Below are 22,845 nucleotides of genomic sequence, written 5' to 3' on the forward strand. Positions count from 1 at the left end.
ACACGACTAAGCGTATTTTCTGACAACTCTTCTAGAATTCTCCAGAACAGGTCGCCGAAAACCTGGTTTGACTTAGTGTGCCGCTCCATGACGCACTCGATGCCTGACAACATGCACGTTAAAGCTGCAGATGGATGCTTAAGAGCGCCAGGCACAAAAACCCTTAACTCAGTGACCTTCAAAGACCTTAACTCTCCCCTGCTGCCCGTCGACGCGGCTGGCGGCAGGGGAGAGGTGAAGCTCGATGCGACTGCAGCGCCACGAGGCGCACGGACAAGCGGCGGTTCCGTGGAGCTCCGCCGAGTTTTACAACTGAAGCTATTCTAGTAACATTGGTCGAAACAGCGTAGTGCTAACAAAATGTACATCCATTTCTGTGGTTCTTTGTTTATGCATCTTCGAGAACACAAAATGCAGAAAGGCAATAATGCTTTTTTGGCACTGGACTTCTCAAGTTGGACTGTTCCAGTTTTCCTTAAATAATAAAGAAATTACACCTGTACTTTCATATGCTATGCTTAGAAAAAAGATATGTTGAAAGTTTACAAAGTCCACAGTTGTTTTCGCTTCTTGCCTTTGTTCTGTGAGCTTTAATTAAGAGTGACACGAAATAGTACAGTGTAGCTTCATAAGACAAAGACATCCCAGTGATCTAGTTGTACTCAGAGAGAAAAATTAATAGGTTAGACAGACCTTGACATATGCATTCTTCTTCTTGATGTAGGTGTCCCACTCATTTACCATTCTTCCCCATAGGACCCAGGCATCTTCTGAGTCATCATCCAGAGCAGCACTCTGCTGGCTTGCACCTGATGCCACCGACACCTGGCTGGTGTCCGAGGACTTTCTGGAGTGCGTTGAAGTCAGTGAATTCAAGGACTTAGAGTCTGATTCCAAGAGCCTGCACAAAAGCCGATGTGAAATGACACAGCCAGTTACAATGTATGGGGTGTTTTTTAGACAACACTGATTTTTAATAAAAATGCCATGACAATCACACACCTGTTGTTTTCACAGACAAACTCTACACTGAGGTGAAAATGCTTTGCTGTTTCTAAAGTAACATTCAGATGATTGAGTGACAAAGATCTTCATAATCAACTTCTGAACTACCAATCTGAGGGCAAAAAAGTAGCAAGATGTCACAATATAGGTTGTTATTATAAATCCTGAAAATCAGACACAATTTTAGATATTATTAATCAACTTAACACCTCGACATTAGAACCAAATGTGCTGTACACACAAAAAAGGCAGCTGCTGTGTTATATCAGACGATAATTTTCCATGCTAAAGAAGCGACACAATTAGAAAAAGGGTGGATGCCATTCTGCAGTACATTGTCAGTAGCTTGGATTTGCAGCTTGTAGCGCCTGCCACATTTACTAGCTGTAGGTACAAGCTGTCCACAAATTATTCATTTTCACCAAGCTTGGTTAACATATCTGGACACAAATAATAGTATGCTGCTATTAAACGAGCCCTGAAACACTCTTAAAGTAACCATATAATGAATTCACTGGAAGAGCTTGTAGCCTCATGAACTCATTGCCGCAAAAATTTTAAAAATCTGTCCAGTGCGAGTGGACTTGCAAAGATTTGTCGCATGCTGCAATTGCATTCTCTCGTCTCGACGAAAGCACTGTGTTTCAGGCTGCTTTAGAGGGACTGGTTCTCATAGCACAGGTAGTATACACCACTTTGTAGCCATGCTCAAGTGCTGCCATCTTGGACTGATCATGGACTTTTGTATCCGTATCAAATAAACAAACAGTGCCTACAATGAACTTGCATGCATGAAAACACTTGGGCCAACACATTGAACATTTCATGAGCATGATCATTTCATATTATGACACAAAAAATTGGCAAAACAAGCGATTATCAGCCCAAGAAAATAATATATAGCGCGTAGTCATTTTTTATTAGAGAAACATTCTTAGTTGCACAAACAAGAGTAAACCATAATTGTTAGTTCAACTTTTTAATTGGCACCGACTATGTAACCACAAAAAAAATTATGGTGAGGCAGTGATAAAAAAACATAAAATAATGTGCCTCTGCCCGTGCCACCGTGGTATATAGGCTACTATGTAACCACAGTAAAAAGCACCAATTTCTTGAAAAGGCCACACAAATATTTAATTGCAGCACCTTTAAATCACCTGTTTGAAAAGGAAGTCAAGCCAAGCCCTGCTTCAGACATGGAAGAAGGCAACAGCATTTTACAAAAACAAACAAACAAAAAAACAGAGGGAATAGTTATACGCTGATTGTTTATTTGGCTGAAAGCTAAAAATTAGCCCTTCATACTGTGAGCCTCTCACTGAAAACACAGGAGGATCTACTCTACAATTTAGTCCCAATCAAACCAGAAGAGATGTAAAACTTGGAATGCAAAAATCTTGGCAAATTGACTGTCGATAGTATCAATAGTTTTTTTTAACTATCGATCTTGTAAAGAAGCTATTGATAATGCAGATAGTGCAAGCAATAGTACTATCAGTAGTATTATTACTGATATTACTATCAGTAGTGCTGCAAATAACAATGCTGTTGCTGGCCCACAATATCGCCAAAAAGCATTTTTCATAGCCTATTATCAGCAATGCTCATCAAAAATAATTTCATCTGTGAAAACACAAGAATATGTCAATAGATAAATTCACATTCAGAAGTAACCACTTACACTTGACACAATTAAAAACTTAGGTCACGATATTTTTTTATTTTGAAATCCCAAAATGTAACATAAGCATGACACTGCACAGTACTGTCAAATGTCACGATCTCGTTTCCTGTACAGCCACAAATTCAACTTGATTAGCATGTGTCATCCAAGAATTCTGGTGAAAAAGTGCACACATGGTAACTTTCTTGCCCTTAAGCCTGCTTCTCTTGCTCCACACACTTGTGGGACCAAGTTTATGCTGTAGTAAGCTTGTGCGGTTGATTTTATACTATTGGTGATTTTACCAAACTTATTATTGACAGTGGTATTCTTAGTTTTCTCTTTTCTTAATGTCACAATGTTTTTATATAGTGGCTTAACTATTGATAGTATAGATAGTACCATCTATAGTTCTACATCACTACTTTTGACACACCACCCATAGTATATGGCACCATGGAACCACCACATCACATTTTGACAATAAATTATAAATTGAGCTCTTTTTCATTCCCAAATCTGTACTGACCAAGCACACATTTTGAAATGGTTAGATTAAAATGTTACAATTACAACTTTTGAGGAACTGAGGCTCCATAGTGCAGTTACTATAGGCTGATAACTGTACAACAATGCTATAAAAATGGGACAAATTTTCTGCCCGAATTTCTTGAAAGTACGAATCCCAACACACAAAAGAGTTGCATTAACTTCTATGACATAAAAAAAGTATGAAAGGTAATGCAAAAATGTCTGCTAAGCTTTGAGGTTCCTACCTGTTCTGCTCTTCGAGGCGTGCAAGAAGCTCCATGTCAGCCTTGCTAACAGGTGTAGAGGCAACTGGGGTGGGTGCATCCACTGGTGTTGCACTGGTCACTGAGGGCTGGCCAGGAGGAGCTTGCGGTGAAAGGCTGGCAGTGCTGTTCCCGTTAGTTGTTGCAGCAGCAAAGTTGAGAGTGGTGGGGTGGTTGTGGTTGGCGTCACCCCCTTGTGGTGAACAGGGCTTCACCTCAGCCTCACTCATAGGCCCCTCAGGGTGGCTCGACCCATCCACACTCAGGATGGGTTCCCTACAATGGGAAAGAATTGAGACGCACATTAGATACAACATACACTTCAGTTTTATTATTATTTTGGGGGGTGACCGAAAAATAATGAGATGCAGCACCCAATGCATTGGAAAATACCCCTTCACAGTGAGCCAATATTAGTGAAGGACATGAACTTTAAAAACAATATTATGAAACACCAATGAAAATAACTTCAAGAAATTATTGTGTTGAAAAAAACATACCTAAATACTTCATTTACTTAGTCTTCACACCAAGTCAGTTATCACTTTTTAACCATGAAGACTGCCAAAAGAACACACCATTCCCTTCAACACAAATAAAAATTACCCTAGCAAAGACAGAATGGAATGTATATGCAAACTTACGTAATTGCCTATACTATTAGTATCAAATAATATGCAAACAGTGGAGCATGTGATTCAAGTATTAGAGTGTGCAAGTGTAACTGTGCGCTCCATCCAGTGATGACCACTGACAGGTGTGCAACTCTGGTTGTAGCACTGCGCAATGCCCCTATAATACAATGTTTTTGCTTGCATTCTAGTTCTGATACGGTGATAATAGGGGCCAGTGTGGGGGTGCCAAGTGCTTTTGATTGTATCACATTTTTTTATTATTTTATTTTTGTTGCCTTCATTTTAAATAGCAGAACTAGAATAGAAGTGAAAATATCGGACTCTAGGGGAATTTCACAGTGCTGCCAGATCAGTCTGCGGACCTGTCTAGGGTGATGACTGGAGGGTGCACACTACACCTTCTATAATGCTTACAGCATACACTCCACTATTCACGTTTTATTTAACACCGATGGTAATTGCAGGCTAGGGAAAGAATATACACAGGTATATACAAACATTGATGTTCAGCCTTTGCCAAAAGCACATTATTTACTACATATGCCTTAAGGATATATATAATTTGATTGTGTGGTACTGCTCCCATGGTTCTCCCAAAACTTCCAAGGGACATATGATAGCCCCCTAATACTAGGGCACTGGAACTTATGACATAACAAGGGAACTGCCATAAACAGTTTGTAGTCAGCATCATTTCGCAAACAATGTACATTCAGTTTAACAAGGTTGGCACCCAACTACAATCACTATTAATTCTTAGGCTGCTGCGTGCATGCGCAAAGGTGAACACCAATTTCATTTAAGGAAACAGGGTAAGCCCTATACCACCCATGTATTTTAGCCAGACGTTATGTATATTTTTCACCATAAACCTTAAATGTTACAGTAATTATTTTACTATCATTGTGATCATAAGCCATTCCTCTTCTTACTGAAGCAGAATTATCCCTAAAACTTTTAATGCCAAGTTTTTGTAATTTTTCTTGAGGTTCCGAATTATCACCTGTTAATTGGTATTAGAAGTCATGTTAAAAAAAGTACTTTCTCACACAAGAATAATTCTGCTTCAGTATATTCTCTAGAATGTTCACTAAATACTGGCTGAAATCTATGTTTCTAGATACAGTGGTTGCTGAGAAAAAGGTACATAAGTAACAAAAAAGCATGTTTTGAGATAACTGCATTTAAAGTGGAAAATATGCTTTATTGCAAAAATACCACAAAATAACCACCAATTGAAGGACATTTTTAATAGGCACCAGCCATATACTCATCACCAATATCACTTTTTGTTTTCGAGTTGAGGTGTCTGGCCTGGCGGGCCTCCTTTGTCGCCTGCTTCGCAGCACTGTCAGTGAAGTATACTTCACTTGACCTGCACAGACAGTATACTGTCGATGCAGATCAAGTGCGCGCAGGCCCTGCACTGTACAGTGACCTGGCGAAATTCCAAATGAGTTCTGCACATTCACACGAGCTATATTGCCATCATCAAAGGTGATTACAGCGTCAAGACTGCATATTTTCAGTGTTAGGTGTCCAAAAAACATGTTGCTTGGAGTGTGCTTTCACACAATATTGTTGAACAACTCGTTGAGGTTTTGAGTTTTCCCATTGAGGTATGTCGCAAGTAATTCGGGATTAGCAAGTTGCTCATAAATTGGCTTAACAGCTTCAAGAACAGATGCTGGAAGGTGTTCTTTGTAATTGTATGGTTCACCACTCAACTGGGATTTGTTGAATTCGCACCAAGTATCAGCGCCCTTCGGGCAAAGGCCGTAGGATGAATTGGTATTCGTTTATGCCATGTGGAAATATGTGACCCAGACATCCTTTCGCATGTCCTCTAAGCTGCCTATATTTCTTCTAATGGCTAAACCATAATACCTTTGGAACCCTGTAAACAATGTGTAAAAAAACGCCCGCAAAGTACTTTTATCTGCAGCTAAACATTGACTCGGCAGGTGTAGCATTTGTTGCCAGACCAAATATCATTCCCACTAAACTTGTAAAAAAATTTGTGCCCTTCATTTCGGCACATTTTTAACTGCCCGCGTGTGCAAAATGTACTGCGAAATTGATTCAGTGCGTTGGTGGCATTAGTGCTTGTGCTTAGCTTCTTGAGGGAGAACTGCTGGGTCTTGCCTAGCGTGACACCTGTGTTCAGCTTTACAACACAGACTGCTTAGTCTTGTCTACCTCACAAACTCCCTGAACAGAAGTGATTCAAGATATGCATAGTATGATATTAGATGCGGAAGCATCTTATACTCGCGCCTTGTAGTGCGCCGTCCGCACCGCTTCTCGAACATTCGACAGCTGACGCGCGCGCATGCGCCGTCGCGCCGTCGCCCACTCTTCCACCATCTGTGCATCCCTTCCTCCTCTACACACCGCGCGCGCTTCACTCCTCCACCATCTGTGCACCCTTCCTCCTCTACACACCGCGTTCGACATCTACAATTCTCCTGATTCTCCAGTGGACGCGCATGTGGCGTCGCGCTTCGAGAACATTCAACAGCTGACAGTGCATGCGCCGTCGTGCTGTATATATACTCAAGGTCGGCGCTCGCTCGCTCAGTTGCCGCTCGTCGGTTGGTTTGTACGGCGCGTCGACGTCCAAGGTCGCGGTGAAATGAATTCCAACGAATCCACAAACACAATGATCGACGTCCCTTCGACCAGCGCCGCCCTTTCGCATACGTGTGTACGTGTTCACTCATTTAACACCCCCTCCTACAACCACGTTAACCAATTTAGCCATCGACCCAAGTAAGTCGCAATTTAACACCCCATTTCACAACCACGTTAACCAATTTAGCCATCGACCCAAGTAAGTCGCACTTTAACACCCCGTTAACCAATTATATGGTCCGCATCCTCCTCAGTGTTCCCCCGAGGGAAGCTGCGGGCAATTTTTTCGTTCATCTTGTTTGTGCTACTGCTATGGCTGTTTTGTTAAAGGGTAGTGCCACCAAATTTCGAGGCTATCCTAAGCTTGTTGTGGAGTTCCTCTGTATACAAGGAATCTCCACACGAAGGGTTGGACCCTACAAACAGGTACAATATATTTTAATTCACTTCTAAAAGTATAGCTGAATGCTCACTCTTGTGATCTAGTCCCATCGCTTGTGCAGCAGCACTGACATTTCACAATAGGAGAAGCAACGGAAGTAGTCATGACATCACACCAGGTCTGTAGTGACATAAGTGATCTCCCCCATCTCCGAAACGAGCGTACTCAACGTACCAGCAAAGCATTAGTTGCTGTATTACTCGCAGAGTTTTGATCGCTTTTCGGCTAAGTGGTACGCATCAAAACCTGCGAAGGCGTTGTGTTTTGTTGACGCTTGTGTGGTACCTGTGTGCGAGAGCAGACGAAATTCAGCACGATGCGCGTCACAGCCTTGAGTGATCACGTAGCCAAGCCACCTATGTATCGACGTCACTGCCCAACTCGGCGCCGCGAAACCGAAACCGAAAATAGTCCACATAAGTAGAGCAATATTGAATTATTTAGCGGGAATACACGAATCTTGGTGCGTGCATCATGCTTCTTGGAGCTGAACGAAACGCTTACAGCAAAGAACACACATGCCACAAATTTGGTGGCACCACACCTTTAATGTATTCAGAGTAGTGTGATGTCTGTGTGTGCACTAGGCTGCTTTTCGTGACGCAGAAACACACGATGTGCACTGACACCGTAGAAAGCTTCAACAACACCCGGTCAACCTGGGAGCCTCTAGACATCAGCGGTGAGTAGAACCTTGATGATGAAGGGCTGATAGCATGCATAACGCTAATACTCTATCAAGGGCTTCATCTCACTGCCGTCGAGTAATAGGTACTAAAGACAACTTGTACATGCAGATTCACTCATGTTATCTTGCATTTCACATCATACCTGTACATGCAGTTCATTTACTTTTCCGCTAATGTCCTATTGTACATGTGAGATACATACCAGTATACCAAGTATGAGAATATGTGTGCCAAATTATGATGTCATTTATGCATCGTTACTATGTCACATGTGCCAGTCATTGTCAAAAGTGAACACAATAGTTTGAAACTAAGCATTCTACTTCTGTATCAAAGAAGGAGTCAATAGTGGCTGACAAGTCAGCTCAATATTGCGGTACCTCTGAGATCAACCTACATTTTACCATGACCAGGATGGACCATAGATCATGATGTACAAAATTTCAATCAACATATTACTAACAGCTTTTCTATACAATTTATTCGGGAGTTTTATTTATTGAAACAGGCATACGTGCCACAGGAGGAACTCTAAATTCATTTTCATCGAATGAGGTTCTTGAATCTGCACTCATTTTTGCATTCTGCTTCATTGGAAAGCACAGCTGCAGCAAGTGGGGTTTCCATGACCTTGTGATTACTGTAGTGTAACACCATGATGCCATAACCACTAAGCCATCACGTTGGATGCACCTACATTTATACAGGGAGAAAATTTGCTCCGATTGAACTCTGCAAAGCAAAACTAACACACACACACTATCGTCCAAGGGTCAATGAAACATAGTTGATGATTGATTGATTTGTAGGGTTTAACGTCCCAAAATCACCATATGATTATGAGAGATGCCGTAGTGGAGTGCTCCGTAAATTTCGACCACCTGGGGTTCTTTAACGTGCACCCAAATCTGAGTACACGGGCCTACAACATTTCCACCTCCATCGGAAATGCAGCCGCCACAGCCGGGATTTGATCCCGCGAAATGAAACATAGTTCAGCCCATTTTTATGTAGCGAGTGCTTGTTTCACTTAACCCTTTGAGCATCAGTGGGAGTGCTGCAGTCAAAATGCCAAGCAATTTTTTTTTCCTAGTTTTCTAGAGGCAATTTTAGCTGCCATTCATCATGGGAGTTTATAAAATTGTGCAGTAGCTAGACTGGCAAATGCATCGAAACATAATTCTCTGTGTGATCGGCCCGTTGTTTGGTAATCCTCAATAGGTGTACTGGTGCATGGGCATATTTTTTATTATTTTTTTACATCATATAGCTGTAAAAAACAGGTGTATAATAAAGTACACCATTAGCACTTGAACAATTTGACAGAGAAAGAAATCACAAGATGCATAAAAAGTTTTTTTATGTATACAGTGAAGTGACCTTTACAGGAAAAGATCACAGCACTACGAAGGCTTATTGGAATGCGATGCTGCAGGTGCCGTTCTGCTGCTAGAAATAATGTGTGCTCAACGCTCCTGTGCACAACTTGCAAAGTTCTCTGTGTGCCACTTATTTTGGCAGTCACAATTATCTGGTAATGTGATTGCAAGATGTTGAGTCAGTGGGACAATGCTTTCCTAGTTTCGAAAACAGTCTCGTGAGTCAGTGGGACATTTGCATCCCAAGTTTTTTAGTAAAGTATTGGCTTGATATTGATGAAATCTGTTTCATACTATTTCTTTGTGGCTTATTTGCATATACCACAGCCGTTTTTTACATCATTATGTCAAAAATAAAGACCAACCAACAAAGGTATAAACAATATGCAGTATATGATCCTTGAAGCTGTAAATGAAGTCAACCTGAGCGGGTGCAAAGAAAATTCAAAGTTCTACATTAGCCTACCATAATGGGGCACTTTATGACATGGGAAAAGCTGGCAGACAGACCTACCCGGGACATTAAGACTTACTTCCTACACCAATAAAGCTGCTGAGATGTGTTGATGACAAAGTTGGGATGTCTTTCCAATGAAAGTGCTCTTGCCAAGTCATAGATGGCTGGCGGGTTTGTGTCAACAGAGCACTTCTGTTGAAACGACAATCGGCAACCAACTGTAGCCCGTCAACAGAATATAACCGCCAAAAGATGTGGGGCTGCCAGAGGCTGCTGTTCACATATGCTTTTGCATCACACTTAAATCCAAAATTACACAAACTTGAATTAAGCACCGGCCGAAGTGCAGCTGCGACTTGAATGGCCACCTGGCGTATTGCATCCGCGAGGAAGACTCATAAGAACCGTGCTCTGTGCTCACCCATGGGCGACACGTAGGGCATGCAGTCTGCTGAACACTTCCGAAGACACATTGTGTCCGCCGCAGAGCACAGTGTGCCGCCGCTGGCAATCGAAATGTCGCTGCTGCAGTTGGGCATCGCTAGTTGCCGATTCGGGCGAGGACCAGCCATCTCGAGTACTTCCTTGTCCAGGCGTAGAGGCTGTGGCGGCCGCACCAGCAGACGTCTCGGAAAACGCATCTTCCGCGGACTGCTCGTGCCATAGCCATTGCTCATTCAGAAATTTAACAGTCTTGGCAGCAAGCTCGATGGCCTTCGCAAACGCTAACCGGAGCTTTTCCAGCCCTGCGGATATGCCAAGGAAGTCGGTCGAGTTGCGTGTCTTTTCGCACCTACTGCTTTGCATGTCGCGAAGCTTGCAGTTGCTTCAAAAGACGCACGTGCCGTTGGTCGAAAGCAATTCTCGATCGCACTTTTCTCGGAAGCCTAACGCGTTACCATGTTAGCCCGCGCAAACGGTCGTCCCGCTGAGGTTCAAACAAGGCACGTCACAAAATCGGAGCCAGCAGAACGGCGACGAACCGACCCCAGTCGTCTGGAACTGTCAATGGCGCAATATCTGCGTAAGGCACGTCAGTTTTCTTGTCAGCCCACCTCCAGTCCGCACCGCTGCCAAAGCGTAGGCTGTTATGACAAAATATCGCTGCAGTTTAAAATTATGACGTATATGCGCGCACACTGCATTCAAACACGCGCCAGGACGGTATTCAGTTAAACACGTTTTTCTCTTCCTCGCCGCACTGACAACTCCAGCCCGCCTATCGGGCAATCTTTTCCTTTAGTAAGTTGGAGCATCATATCATCGCAAGCCCCAGGCCGCGGGACATACGGCTAGAAACGTGGCGAAACCTCGCGGTAAATGCTTCGAAAAATAAAATGCACCCTTGCCACAGTGTACCTTACGACTAGTTGGTTTGCAGTTTCATGATCGACTCAACAATTAAGCAGTTTAAGAAAAACAGCAAAAAAGATGAAAGATCTTACGAAAGGCGATTCTTAGCCAATCCATAGTGGGTGTGATCCACACTTGAAGGTGAACAAGAACAAGGACGATTCCGATAGCGTCACCTTTCTAGAAGTACAGTGTATCCGAAAAACCGCCCCTTGCGCAACGAAGCATCGCCTCACGAAGGGCCTCAAGGTCGCACAAAACATATTATTCGGCCTGCACCGACGACACCCTGAGCTATATATATATATATATATATATATATATATATATACAAAAGCTTCGATGTCAGTGTATGTATACGTAGCCACAAGCCACGCTGACGCAACACACTTTGCGTGTGCGTGTGTGTTCTTTGGTACAGGCTTATAATCATGCCCAAGCTTGGACTAGAAAATGCTTAAGTTAATAGTGACGCACTCTCTATAGCTGTGTACAGCTCTCACTGCAAACCCACTTAACGTAATTTTCTCTCCCTGGTTAATGCCCTAGGTCTCACATGTGTCAGCTCTCGTAACTGTTCTTTGGCTTATAGGTGTGCAGTTATACGAGAGTCAACATATACACGTCCGTTCTATTCATTAAAGAAAAAAAACGACAAAAAAAGATAATTTCATCAAGTCGGATTGGAGCTTTCTATTCCGGATACCTGCCCGTTAGAGACGCCTGCACTGCTGCTGAGAAGCTTTTCGACCTTATTTGAAAACCATCAAACAGCCAAGTTATGAGATGCTAAAATGCCCCGCCACGGTGGTCTAGTGGCTAAGGTACTCGGCTGCTGACCCGCAGGTCGCGGGATCAAATCCCGGCTGTGGCGGCTGCATTTCCGATGGAGGCGGAAATGTTGTAGGCCCGTGTACACAGATTTGGGTGCACGTTAAAGAACCCCAGGTGGTCTAAATTTCCGGAGCCCTCCACTACGGCGTCTCTCATAATCATATAGTGGTTTTGGGACGTTAAACCCCACAAATCAAAATAAAAAAAAATATAATATGCTAAAATGCGTTCGTTGATAACTTGGCTTCATGAATCACGGATAAATCGGCGCGAAACAAGAACTAGAATACACGAAAGACAGGCGCCGGCCTTCGTCTGATCAGCAGCGATTTAACCATGCCATGGTACCTTTCTTTCTATCAACAAAATCAATGAATATCCCGCATTGGGTGCAAGCCATTCATGGAGGAAAACAACGTGACAGTTTTGAGGAGAGCAACGCCCTCCCTCCCGAACCCTTTCGCATAGCCACAAATGAAACCAATGGTTCCGTGCTAAAGAAAGCCAGACAAAAAACATTTTTTTTTTCATTTCTACATTCCTAAAAACAGACATATAGGGCTCAAGAAACCCGAGAAAAATTGGGGGCCCTTAACGAGTTGAACGCGATAGCAGTATCCCACAGGGCGTACATCAAACACTTAGGGCGACCTTCTTATCGTATGATGTTACTTGAAAAGTTTAAATTGTGGATTACTGCAACGCAATCGATAAAGTTGAACGTGGCTTGTGTCAGTGAAGCTTTCACACATGCTGCATTCTGTGCAATGGTTGGCATGCTTTGAACAACAAGCATGACATGCGCGTGAAATCTATTCGAACTTGCAATGCACCAAGTGAATACGCCCAGTGAGGGGTGTGCCTTTTGTAATGGGTGGCCCGTTTTAGACCACGAAGTCGTTACCATAATCATATATCCCGACTCCCGATGGCAACGTACGCTTGTATTACGCAATATTACTGCTATGTTACATGTTGTATGTGTTTGTAAAGCATGAACGTTATTTTCACTGCATTTCGAAGCAGAGGAAGTAGACACGTGGATGCGTGGCAGAACACCACGCCAACGACTCGATCCTCACTCAGACACGGTATTTTGTTTTATTTGCATCTTTCTCGATTTTTCGGTCGCCCACAAGATGATTTTTCGCTCACAACCAACGACGCCCACGCCGGCATTTCTGCGAAATGAGCTCTTTAAAACAGCTTTTTTTTTTAGTTTTGTCAGCGTTTAGGCTAGAATATCAAAACCATTCGCACCACAAATTTAGTGGCACGTCGTGTACCAAGGCCACTACGGACAATTATATCATACCCTCCTTCTCCCATCTGCCTGGCCTCCTCAACTCATGGGACACGCTGGCATCTCTGGCACTCGACGATTTGAGCTTTTACCAGTCTACACCTCCGAGATCCCACGCCGACAGGTTGTGCGCTGTCTCGGAGGCCATCACACAGTGCGCCCGGCAGCACGCACTCCGTCTGGTAACAGAGACTAAGATCACGGAGTGATTCATATTTGCTAAGAGAGTGCCCCGCCGCGGTGGTCTAGTGGCTAAGGTACTCGGCTGCTGACCCGCAGGTCGCGGGTTCGAATCCCGGCCGCGGCGGCTGCATTTCCGATGGAGGCGGAAATATTGTAGGCCCGTGTGCTCAGATTTGGGTGCACGTTAAAGAACCCCAGGTGGTCAAAATTTCCGGAGCCCTCCACTACGGCGTCTCTCATAATCATATATATGGTGGTTTTGGGACGTTAAACCCCACATATCATCAATATTTGCTAAGAGAGGTGACGTCACTCTACCAGCCGATCTAGAGTTACTGTATATGCTACCTGTATAGTTACTGCATATGCTACCTAAAGGTAGCATATACAGTAACTCTAAGCCGATCTTAATTCCACGCATTCTACAGCCCGTGACAGCCAATCAGATAAGCAGCCACAGTGACAACACGTGGCCAGGGCATGTCGCTCTGTGAATAGGCGGTTGAAAACGCGTTTGGCCTAGTCGCGGCAATCTGCAGCGATTCACAGCTTGAAATCATTGTAATAAATTGAAGTTTACGCAGAGAGCTCAAACCAGCCTCTAAATTATCCTTGGGACTTGGTCTGCCGGCCCAATATGTTTGTACAACATCGCCAAAATCGTTTCATGGCCCCTTTAACGCTATCGCGTTGATAAGTTAGGGACCGCGCGGCGTGCGGTGGAACGGAGCAGAATATGCTATTAGAATAACCAGGCGTAGCCGATGTTCTAGTTGACATTAAGCAAAACATTTTTAAAAATGGGCCGTTCACGAATGCGGAGGACCGAGACAACCGGTGGCCTGTAACTTTTCTCGAGGTCTGCGCGTCGCCTCTTAAAGCGCTAGCTTTCACAACCTAAGGGCCGGGGCACAAGGAAGAGAGAAGAGGGGCTGCTCAGAAACGGTGCTGGGGGGGGGGGGGGGGCGGCTTCGCCATCACTTGCCACGAATCGCGACCGGCGCGAAGAGCAAGCAGCCGACCTGGGTGACACGATAACGGCAGTTCCCGAAAATATTTTCTCCCGCTTTCGTGGTCAAAGCGCAACGGTGGTCAGACCAGTAAAACTAGGGGTGACAGCAAAGAACGAACATGCATGCGGGCAGCACGAGCTTTTCTTTCACGTTGTCCAGGCCGGCCACAGCGGCCTGACAGCATCGTTCGCGACGGGCGTCGCTCCCCGAAGGAGAAATCGGGAGCATCGAAAGTCAACCTACATTCGCGGTTTTCTGCCCTCCCCGAACTCTTGCATGTTGCGTCCGCAAAAAATGCCGCTCAGACGACCGCAAAACGTCCACGCCGTTTTTTTTTTTCTTTCTCTTTTGGGTTCCTACAAACGCTGATCGTTCTCTTTCGGACTGCACGCGCGGAGCTGCATATCGAAGCGCGCCTGCCTGTGGTACATGTGACCCACATGCCGACGTTCCACGGATAGACAGCTCGATGACCGCCAGACCACAGAACTTGAAAAAGCCTGTCAAGGTCGACAAGAGCTTGTCTATTTTCGTACACGTCTGACGTGTTATACATTATACTTACAGTAGCTCGGTCCCTTAATTCAATGCTTTTAGCGTATCTTCACTGTTTATATCAAAGGTCTTAGTGCAGCGCACCAAGTACACCCGTCATTCCATTTCGCACGCACTAGCCAAGACGCGAGAAGTTCGGTGTAAAAAGTGCGCGCGTGCACCGAATATATGACAATTCGTCGAGGCCGGCTGAGTAGTAGCCACAGACCTTCAATAAGGTACTACGCTATAGTTGCGATCTTCTGAAACATCACAGAAATGCATAGCTGACTGTATGCTTTTATCACCATTCTCTAAAGTTGCCATATATATACTTTGCCTTATCCTTTCGTCACAGGTTGGCATCAGGAATGTGCGCCTCGGTGGTACAATCCATGGTTACAGAGCCCAGCTGCTGACCCACAAGTCGCTGGCTCAATCCCGGCTGCAGCGATCGCATTTCGATGATGGCGAAATGCTAGACGTCCGCGTCGTGCGCGAGGTAAGTGCACATAGATGGTCGAATTTTCTAGGGCCCATCACTATGGCACGCCTCGAGATCGTGTCGCCGTATTGACGCGTTAAACCGCAGATATTAACCTCTTGTAGCCCCCGACCCACGTCTTTAATAACCAAACAATCAGCGTAACAATTCCAGAAATGATGAACGAATCGGTGAATAGTCGTGAAAATCAGCCAAAAGCGGCTTGCTAACAGGTATTTTCATTATCTAATGAAGGCATGTCAGGCCCTCTTGTAAGCTGGCGGCTAAAAAAAAAATAACAAACGGGCGTTATGTGTTCCTCTTTTCTCCTCAACTGGCAACGCAGACTTAAACAGCAAACACGCGAGTCGTTCGTCCATAGTGACCTGCATGGAGCGCCTCCCCGATGACGCTGACCAGTTCAAGGCCAACTCGGGAAGGTAAGTTGGCCAGACAAGCAGTATAGGCCATTTCACAAAAAAAAACATTGATAATCCAAAGTGTTCCTACAATGTGCAAAACCATGCCGACAGAACGTATGCTAAATACAGTCAAGCTGCGGAGAAAAGCAGTGATTGCGTTCCGTTACTTACATAACCTAAGAAGCCCAAAACGAGCCGGAATGCATGCATCAGCTGGCAAACCACTGAGATTTGCGGGAGGGTGCATGATCCGCCACGTAAAGGAGCGTCATATACCGAATGAGTGCCGGCAAGAGGTCGTGTAAATTTAGGGTACACAGCGTTGCCGGTCACCACTGCTCGATTGCTGCGGGCGGCACCAGGGAACCCGCGCTGGTAGTCAGCTATATATAGGTCCTTCCCTTTCGCCTCCGATGGCCAGTGCGCGTCAAGCAGAGGCGTCTCTTCATTCGGTAAAATACCCTTTGCATGAACCACTCGTTACCCGGCCTATCGCTGCATGGCTGCTGAAGCTCGAGACGGGCACGGATTAAGTGCATCGACTCAAAAAAAAAAAAAAAAAAAGAACGACGATGAAACGGAGGACGAGGACGCTTCAAGAAGCAACAAACTATCGACAGGACCAGAGAAGGAACGCAAGGCCGGCTACCAGTGCACGTGGCACAGCTGCTGCTGTCGCGGTCCCCTAATCAATCGAGATTGGCGCCGGCGCTAACCGTGCCAGCTGCACCGGCCATTCGATCTGCGTGCCGAGGAAGGGGAAAAGTGGCGAATGTGTGACGGGCGCGCGCTCGAGGTCACCGCAAAGCAAGATAGCAGTGTACACGCACGGCCAACCCACGCTCCTCCTCCTTCGATCGTCTCGTCCCTTTTTTGACGCCGCTGACCCTGTTTCCATAACTTCCATCACTGCTTGATCTTGTCCTGCTGCTTTATGCACGAAGTACGCTTTACTGCGCTTTCTCGACTGCTCGGAAACATGGAAAAATTAAAAAAGAGAGAGAGAGAGAGAATAGAAACGCATACCACGACCTCAATAGGCGAGCACATTTACCTGGTCAACGAAAATACCGCAACGTGTGCCATTGAGTTCAATAGATAATTCTATAGAATGATCGACTGAAAGAAATAAAAGAAAAAGAGGATGGGGCAGATGAAATGCAAGGAAGAAAATTCCTATATAGGACATTTTCTTTTCCTTTCCGTCCCATTCCGAAAGAGAGAAGCACGTGGGTGAAGATAAGCCGAATACTGGCTATGCTTTTCAATATCGAGGTTTCTCAATCTTTTCATTTAGCAGCTTTCTTACGTTTCCAACCCACCGAGGAGGTCTAGTGGTTATATAGCGCTCGAATGCTGAACCGCAGGTCGCGGGATCAAATCGCGACGGCCACATTTGCGGCGGAGCCGAAAATGCTCGAGGCACATGTACTTGCACGGATAAGAAACCCAGGCGGTCGAAATTTCCGGGCCCTCCCCTACGGCGTCTCCCGATCATGTCGCGGTTTTGACACGTTCTGAGATGTGAAACCCAGCGGCGCACATTTACGAAATGAAAAAAGGTGGGAGGACTCGCCAATTGATGAAACCTTCCTCACATCAGACAAAGGAAACGTACTGAAATTGAACTTTTATTCCGCAACAAAGACATGTTACGTGGAGCGCAGGTAAAAGCTGTGAGAACAGCTCGAGTAGCCCTGACCCTCTAGTACACAAGGTAGCACAAAAGACGCGCGGCTAAGGACAACCAAAATAAATGTGTTTTGCAATGTGCATTAAAGAAAAGAAACAGTGAAAGATTACATTGCAGAAATAAAACATGTAATCACCAGGTCACATCATTATATAAACACTAATCACAGCTGTTTTAGTGATATGTTAGATATGTCAATGTTATGTTCCCTAACAGTTTAAAGTGTAGGCAGCTGAAACTTTAACATTTGTTTTCCGTATTTCGTTCTACATTTCGATATGTACCACACTTCAGGATGACGTACATTATAAGCAGGGAAGTTTTTTCTCCAACCTAGCTATTGCAGCAATCATATCATTATTTTTCGATAAACTAAATTAATATAAACTACTTCGTTTGTAATAATTTATTGATGCAATCTGAATGATGCAGTTTTTTAAACAATTCTGCTGTGTGGCAGCGATGTGGTACTTTACAGGCAAGACGCAGAGATTTCTTTAGCACAATGGTAAGTTTGCTGACGTTTACATTTGTCGTTGTGGACCATACAAGAAAGGCATAATTTAAAAAAAACAAACAAAGAGTTATATATAAGCATGAAAACAGAAACAGGAAAGTAGTAGCGATGGTGGCGCATAACACCGATTATCCGAGATAGGTTAGTATTAATACTGTTCACGTGATCATCCAATGTCATGTTTTGTGAAAAATACACTTCTAATAATTTAAAACTTTTGACGACTTCACTTTCTGTGTTATTTAACGAAATGACGGGAACTTGACTTGTGTGTTGCGGAGGTGAAATAAAACAGCTTTTGTTTTATTTGTATTTAGTTTTAAAGAGTTTTCTTGGGCCCATGAGCTAATTTCAGACAGTGCATCATTTGCTCGACTACTTAGATCACTGCTACATCTGCTTGAAAAAAAAATCGTATCGTCAGCATATATAATGTAATGGGCTGATTCGTCGATCAATACGAACTATCTCATTAACGCAAAGTATAAAGAGGAACGGACCCAAGATGCTCCCCTGCGGGACGCCTGTTCTAATGGATTTTGTTGCGGAATGATTGCTTTGAATTACGACGAATGGAGTGCGGTGTTGCAAGTATGAAGTGATCAATTTGTGCGCAACGCCTCTTATACCGTAATGATCCAACTTTTGTAGTAGAATTTTATGATTAATGAGGTCGAAGGCCTTTGAGAAATCAAGAAGAAGACTGAGTACCATATTTCGGGATTTAAAATTTTCTAGAATGTATTCTTTCTGTGCCAGTAGCGCGAGCTCAGTAGATTTATTTTTCCGGAAGTCCTACCGTAATCAAGTTGAACTTGTCAATAAAAGAGGTCAAACGTTTCAAAATTATTTTCTCAAAACCGTTCGAGAACACAGAAAGAATCGATATTGGACGGTAGTTAGACACATCATTTCCGCATTTCTGGGTCCCTTTTTTATAGATAACTGTGACTTTTGCTATCCGCATGTTTCACAGGAAATGTCCTATGGACAAACATATGTTGAAAATGTAGGTAAGACAGGATGCTAGTATGTCGATAACATACTTAACAGGTTTCATTTGAATATTGTACGCGTCAGTGGCTTTGCTGTTACTGAGTGTCAAAAATGTCGCTACTAATTCGCTCTCTGAAATGGGCTCTAGAAATATTGTTTAGCTGTCTCGATTATTCATATACTTTAAAGCAGTACTACTGGCTGTAGTGCCACCAGCTAACAAGAAGAAGTAGTTAAATGCATCAGCTAATTCGGGCCTTTTAGTTTCTGCACCATCTTTTACAACTTTAGTTAATGCCTCCGTATATAGATTACTAAGCGTACTGCTAAGTGCCTTTCAGACGTTTTCCGTACGTCCTAGCGTTAAGTTAAATAGGTTCGAAAAATACAGCTTCTTTTCATGACGAGGGCGTTTGGTGACAAAGTTTCAGTGCTTTTTAAATGCTTTGAGGGCTTCAAGCGACTTACTCACTATAAATGCCTTGAACAATTGTTCCCGCTTTCTTATAAGCTTAACACATTCTTTATTTATCCATGGTTTCCGACTTTTTTTAGATGGTTCAAATGACTTTAAGGGAAATCATTCAAAATACATTTCGATTAAGTTATCCATAAATAAATCATAAGCTAAATTGGGGGTGCTCACTGCGAGCACATTGCTCCAGTCGGTTCTGCCTAAGCGTTCTTTAAAGAGGGTCAGTGTTTGAGGATTTATAAGTCTATAGGAAAATTCTGCACGCACTTGTTTGGGTACGTTACTGAGTTGGTTTACAGACATAAATATAGATATGTTGTCACTTATATTGTGAATCAAAGTACCAGCCGTAACAAGGGAAGTTTCAAAGTTCGTTATAAAAAGATTTAATAGTGTTGATGATTGTGATGTGATTCACGTAGGAGCCGTTACAAAATTTCGACAATAATGCAAGCTTAACATTGATTCAAGTTCTAATTTAACACTGCTCTCAGCTAACATGTTGATGTTGAGACCGCCACCTAAAATAACGGCATGTTTCTCTTTTTCACGTAGAAATTCTAGCAGTGAGTAAAAAAAAACAGTCATTATTTGAAGGAGGGCGGTAAAATACACAAAACACTGATGTACCACATCTAAACAGTGAGTATTTCATATAAAGGAGAAGTGTAGCACAATTCAGACACCAACTCGCAGTCTATTGAACTTGAGATTAGCATATCTACGCCACCACCCCTTTTGCCTGTGCAGTTCATGTAGAATGATTTATAACTTGTAAACGTAAATGCATCATCTTTCGAAGCAAACCACATTTCCGAAAACATTAAAACGTCAAAGCTTACTTGTGCTTCACTAAAAAAGAAAAAAAAATATTCGAGTTCATCCTGTTTATTCTTTCCGGATCTATATATAGGGTTCAAATGAACGCAGCCGAGGCTCTTTTCACAAGTGTCATACAAGTTTTTAAGGTTAATGAGGTCTATAGGTGCGGTAGAGGGAAACATAATAAGATGAACATTAAAAGAGTATTAGTAGGTAACAATGCGATGCGGGAAAACAGTATCACAGCTTATCAAGGTCGGCCAAACAACGAATGACAACCGCGTTATCACCCTCTCTTTCGCTAACGAGAATCTTGCCGTTACAGAGCCATGAAAAACGATATCCATTGTTCTGTGCCCAGTCTTTGGCACCACGCAGCAGCTCTCTGTTTTGCTGGGTCATGTTTTCAGTGATTGAAACACTTGAAGAAGCATCTCTGAGGACTTTCCGCTTTCCTATAGCCACTTATCACGTGTTCACTGCTGGGCAAATCGAACTATAATTCCGGGTGTTCTGTTTGGTTTTGACGGAAGTCTGTGGATAGCGCGAATGTCATTCCCAGTCAGCTCTGGCAGCTTAGCAATCTTGGCCACATCATTCAACTTACACAGCAAATTTTCGTTTGGCATAGGTTGGATGCCACGAACTTCCATGTTTAGTCTCCGACTACGAAACTCAAGATCATTCTCTGTAGCTTTCAGTTTTTAAATGTCACTTGGGCTGAAGGCCGCCTCTGCAGCTCCCAAAACTCGTCTGTTTAAACTACTAATGTGCTTTTCCTGCTTAACTTGACGGCTAAAGATGTCATCGTACTTTTGTGACAACAGCTGAATCAACGGACAATATTTTTGTTTACTCTCTCTTCCGCGTATCCTGTTTTAACTTCACACGGCCCTGCTCGCTTTCTTACGAAGAATGAGCTAAGACTTGTGACCACGAAGCCCAACCACATGCACAACATAGTCGATTTGCGACGACAGACTCCCGATCGTTATGGTGCAGGACGAGAGAATATAATAGCTTGATGCGAATACAGCAACGCAGCTTCTGCACGAACTGGCACTGCATAATGGCGCCTTTGATGACAAACAAGTTGAGGTTACCCGCTTGAAAGTGATAAAAACGTGGCAAGAACGCCTTTGTGCGTGAATAACGAAAGAACCTGCCTGTGACGTTCTGATAACACTAATGCGACAACACGTGCGTCGCGGCGGTTTCAGCGACGTCAATGCAGTCGTGGCTCGTCCGCCACTGAAATGAAATGTCTCGTCCCTTCTCGGCCCTCGGGTATTCTGTGGTGGGCGTGCCTTATTTTAGGCCATGCATAGCTGTTCGCGTTCCACCTAGGTCGCGTACACCTTTGCGGAGATTGTGCAACGTTACTGAATATTGAAAAATAGCAAGTGCGTCTTGCACGAGAACTCTAATTATTTTTTTTTAATTTTTGGCAGAATGTCGAAAGGTATACGCTACGTTAGAGCTGGGTAACCCAACATCATGACAGTAGCCCCGCCGCGGTGGTCTAGTGGCTAAGGTACTCGGCTGCTGACCCGCAGGGCGCGGGTTCGAATCCCGGCTGCGGCAGCTGCATTTCCGATGGAGGCGGAAATGTTGTAGGCCAGTGTGCTCAGATTTGGGTGCACGTTAAAGAACCCCAGGTGGTCGAAATTTCCGGAGCCCTCCACTACGGCTTCTCTCATAATAATATGTTGGTTTTGGGACGTTAAACCCCACATATCAATCAAATCAACATCATGACAGTATTGTACAGGATAAACACGCAAACAAGAAAAATTGAGAATAAAATGGGAAAAACTAATCAGAGGCACTATATACTTACTATATACATTATAGGGCTTATAATGCATGAATGAACACAGTATGTATGGTTATAGTCCAGTTCATATATCGCGATCACATTGCAGATAGACTCTGTACAAATAGTGGCAAGGTATGATACTAACTAGAAACAGTTCATTAGAACGATAATATCTATGTCACCAATGGTTCCCCGGTGAATTAATAATAATAATAATAATAAACACGCGGGAATAAACCACAGGAACATACACAGTACAATGCGGCTTCAAACATTACGTCTTGCGCATGACACAACCAGATCAGCAATGATACACGCGCAATAGCTTTGCGACGAGATGCGTTTTAAACGCATGTGCTGTTCCGCACTTCGGCATATGAGTGGCCGCTAAGACAGAGAGACAACCGCACGATCGCGGCCGATCAACGCTATGCGAGAAGAGAAAATCGATTATAATAGACAGCAATGCCACGGCCGCTGGATGAAAGAGTGCGCTCTTTCATCCAGCGGCCGTGGCAATGCAAACGTAACGCCCCCCCCCCCCCCCCCCTTTCGCCCCGCCCCAGACCGGTTTCTCGATGCGGGAAACGCGAAAGCTATACCAGCAGAGGAGGGACAGAGGCGCAAGCTCTTCCATCAGCGATCCGTGGAGTGCACGCAACGGCCGCACCGTAAATGTCGTAGATACACAAAGCC

At 43.9% G+C, this 22,845-nt stretch overlaps 1 protein-coding gene across 7 annotated transcripts in view; it reads right to left on the reverse strand.

The window, feature by feature from the left end:
- Positions 1–22,845, reverse strand: part of LOC119161585 (ecotropic viral integration site 5 ortholog) — a 284,075-nt gene that overhangs the window by 67,075 nt on the left and 194,155 nt on the right. For 4 of the 7 annotated variants that reach the window (XM_075878991.1, XM_075878990.1, XM_037414126.2 and 1 more), the window contains 2 exons: positions 3,448–3,741; positions 694–901 (listed from right to left, as the gene is read on the reverse strand). In XM_075878991.1, coding sequence (XP_075735106.1) covers positions 694–901; positions 3,448–3,695 — 456 coding nt within the window. In that variant the 5' untranslated portion in view covers positions 3,696–3,741. Of the gene's footprint in view, positions 1–693; positions 902–3,447; positions 3,742–10,122; positions 11,013–11,146; positions 11,283–22,845 lie in introns of those variants that run through there. The other 3 variants (XR_012887289.1, XM_075878992.1, XM_075878989.1) reach the window with 3 other exon arrangements.

This window comes from Rhipicephalus microplus, chromosome X, assembly GCF_043290135.1.
Source record: "Rhipicephalus microplus isolate Deutch F79 chromosome X, USDA_Rmic, whole genome shotgun sequence".
In the NCBI taxonomy this organism is placed as follows: Eukaryota; Metazoa; Arthropoda; class Arachnida; order Ixodida; family Ixodidae; genus Rhipicephalus; species Rhipicephalus microplus.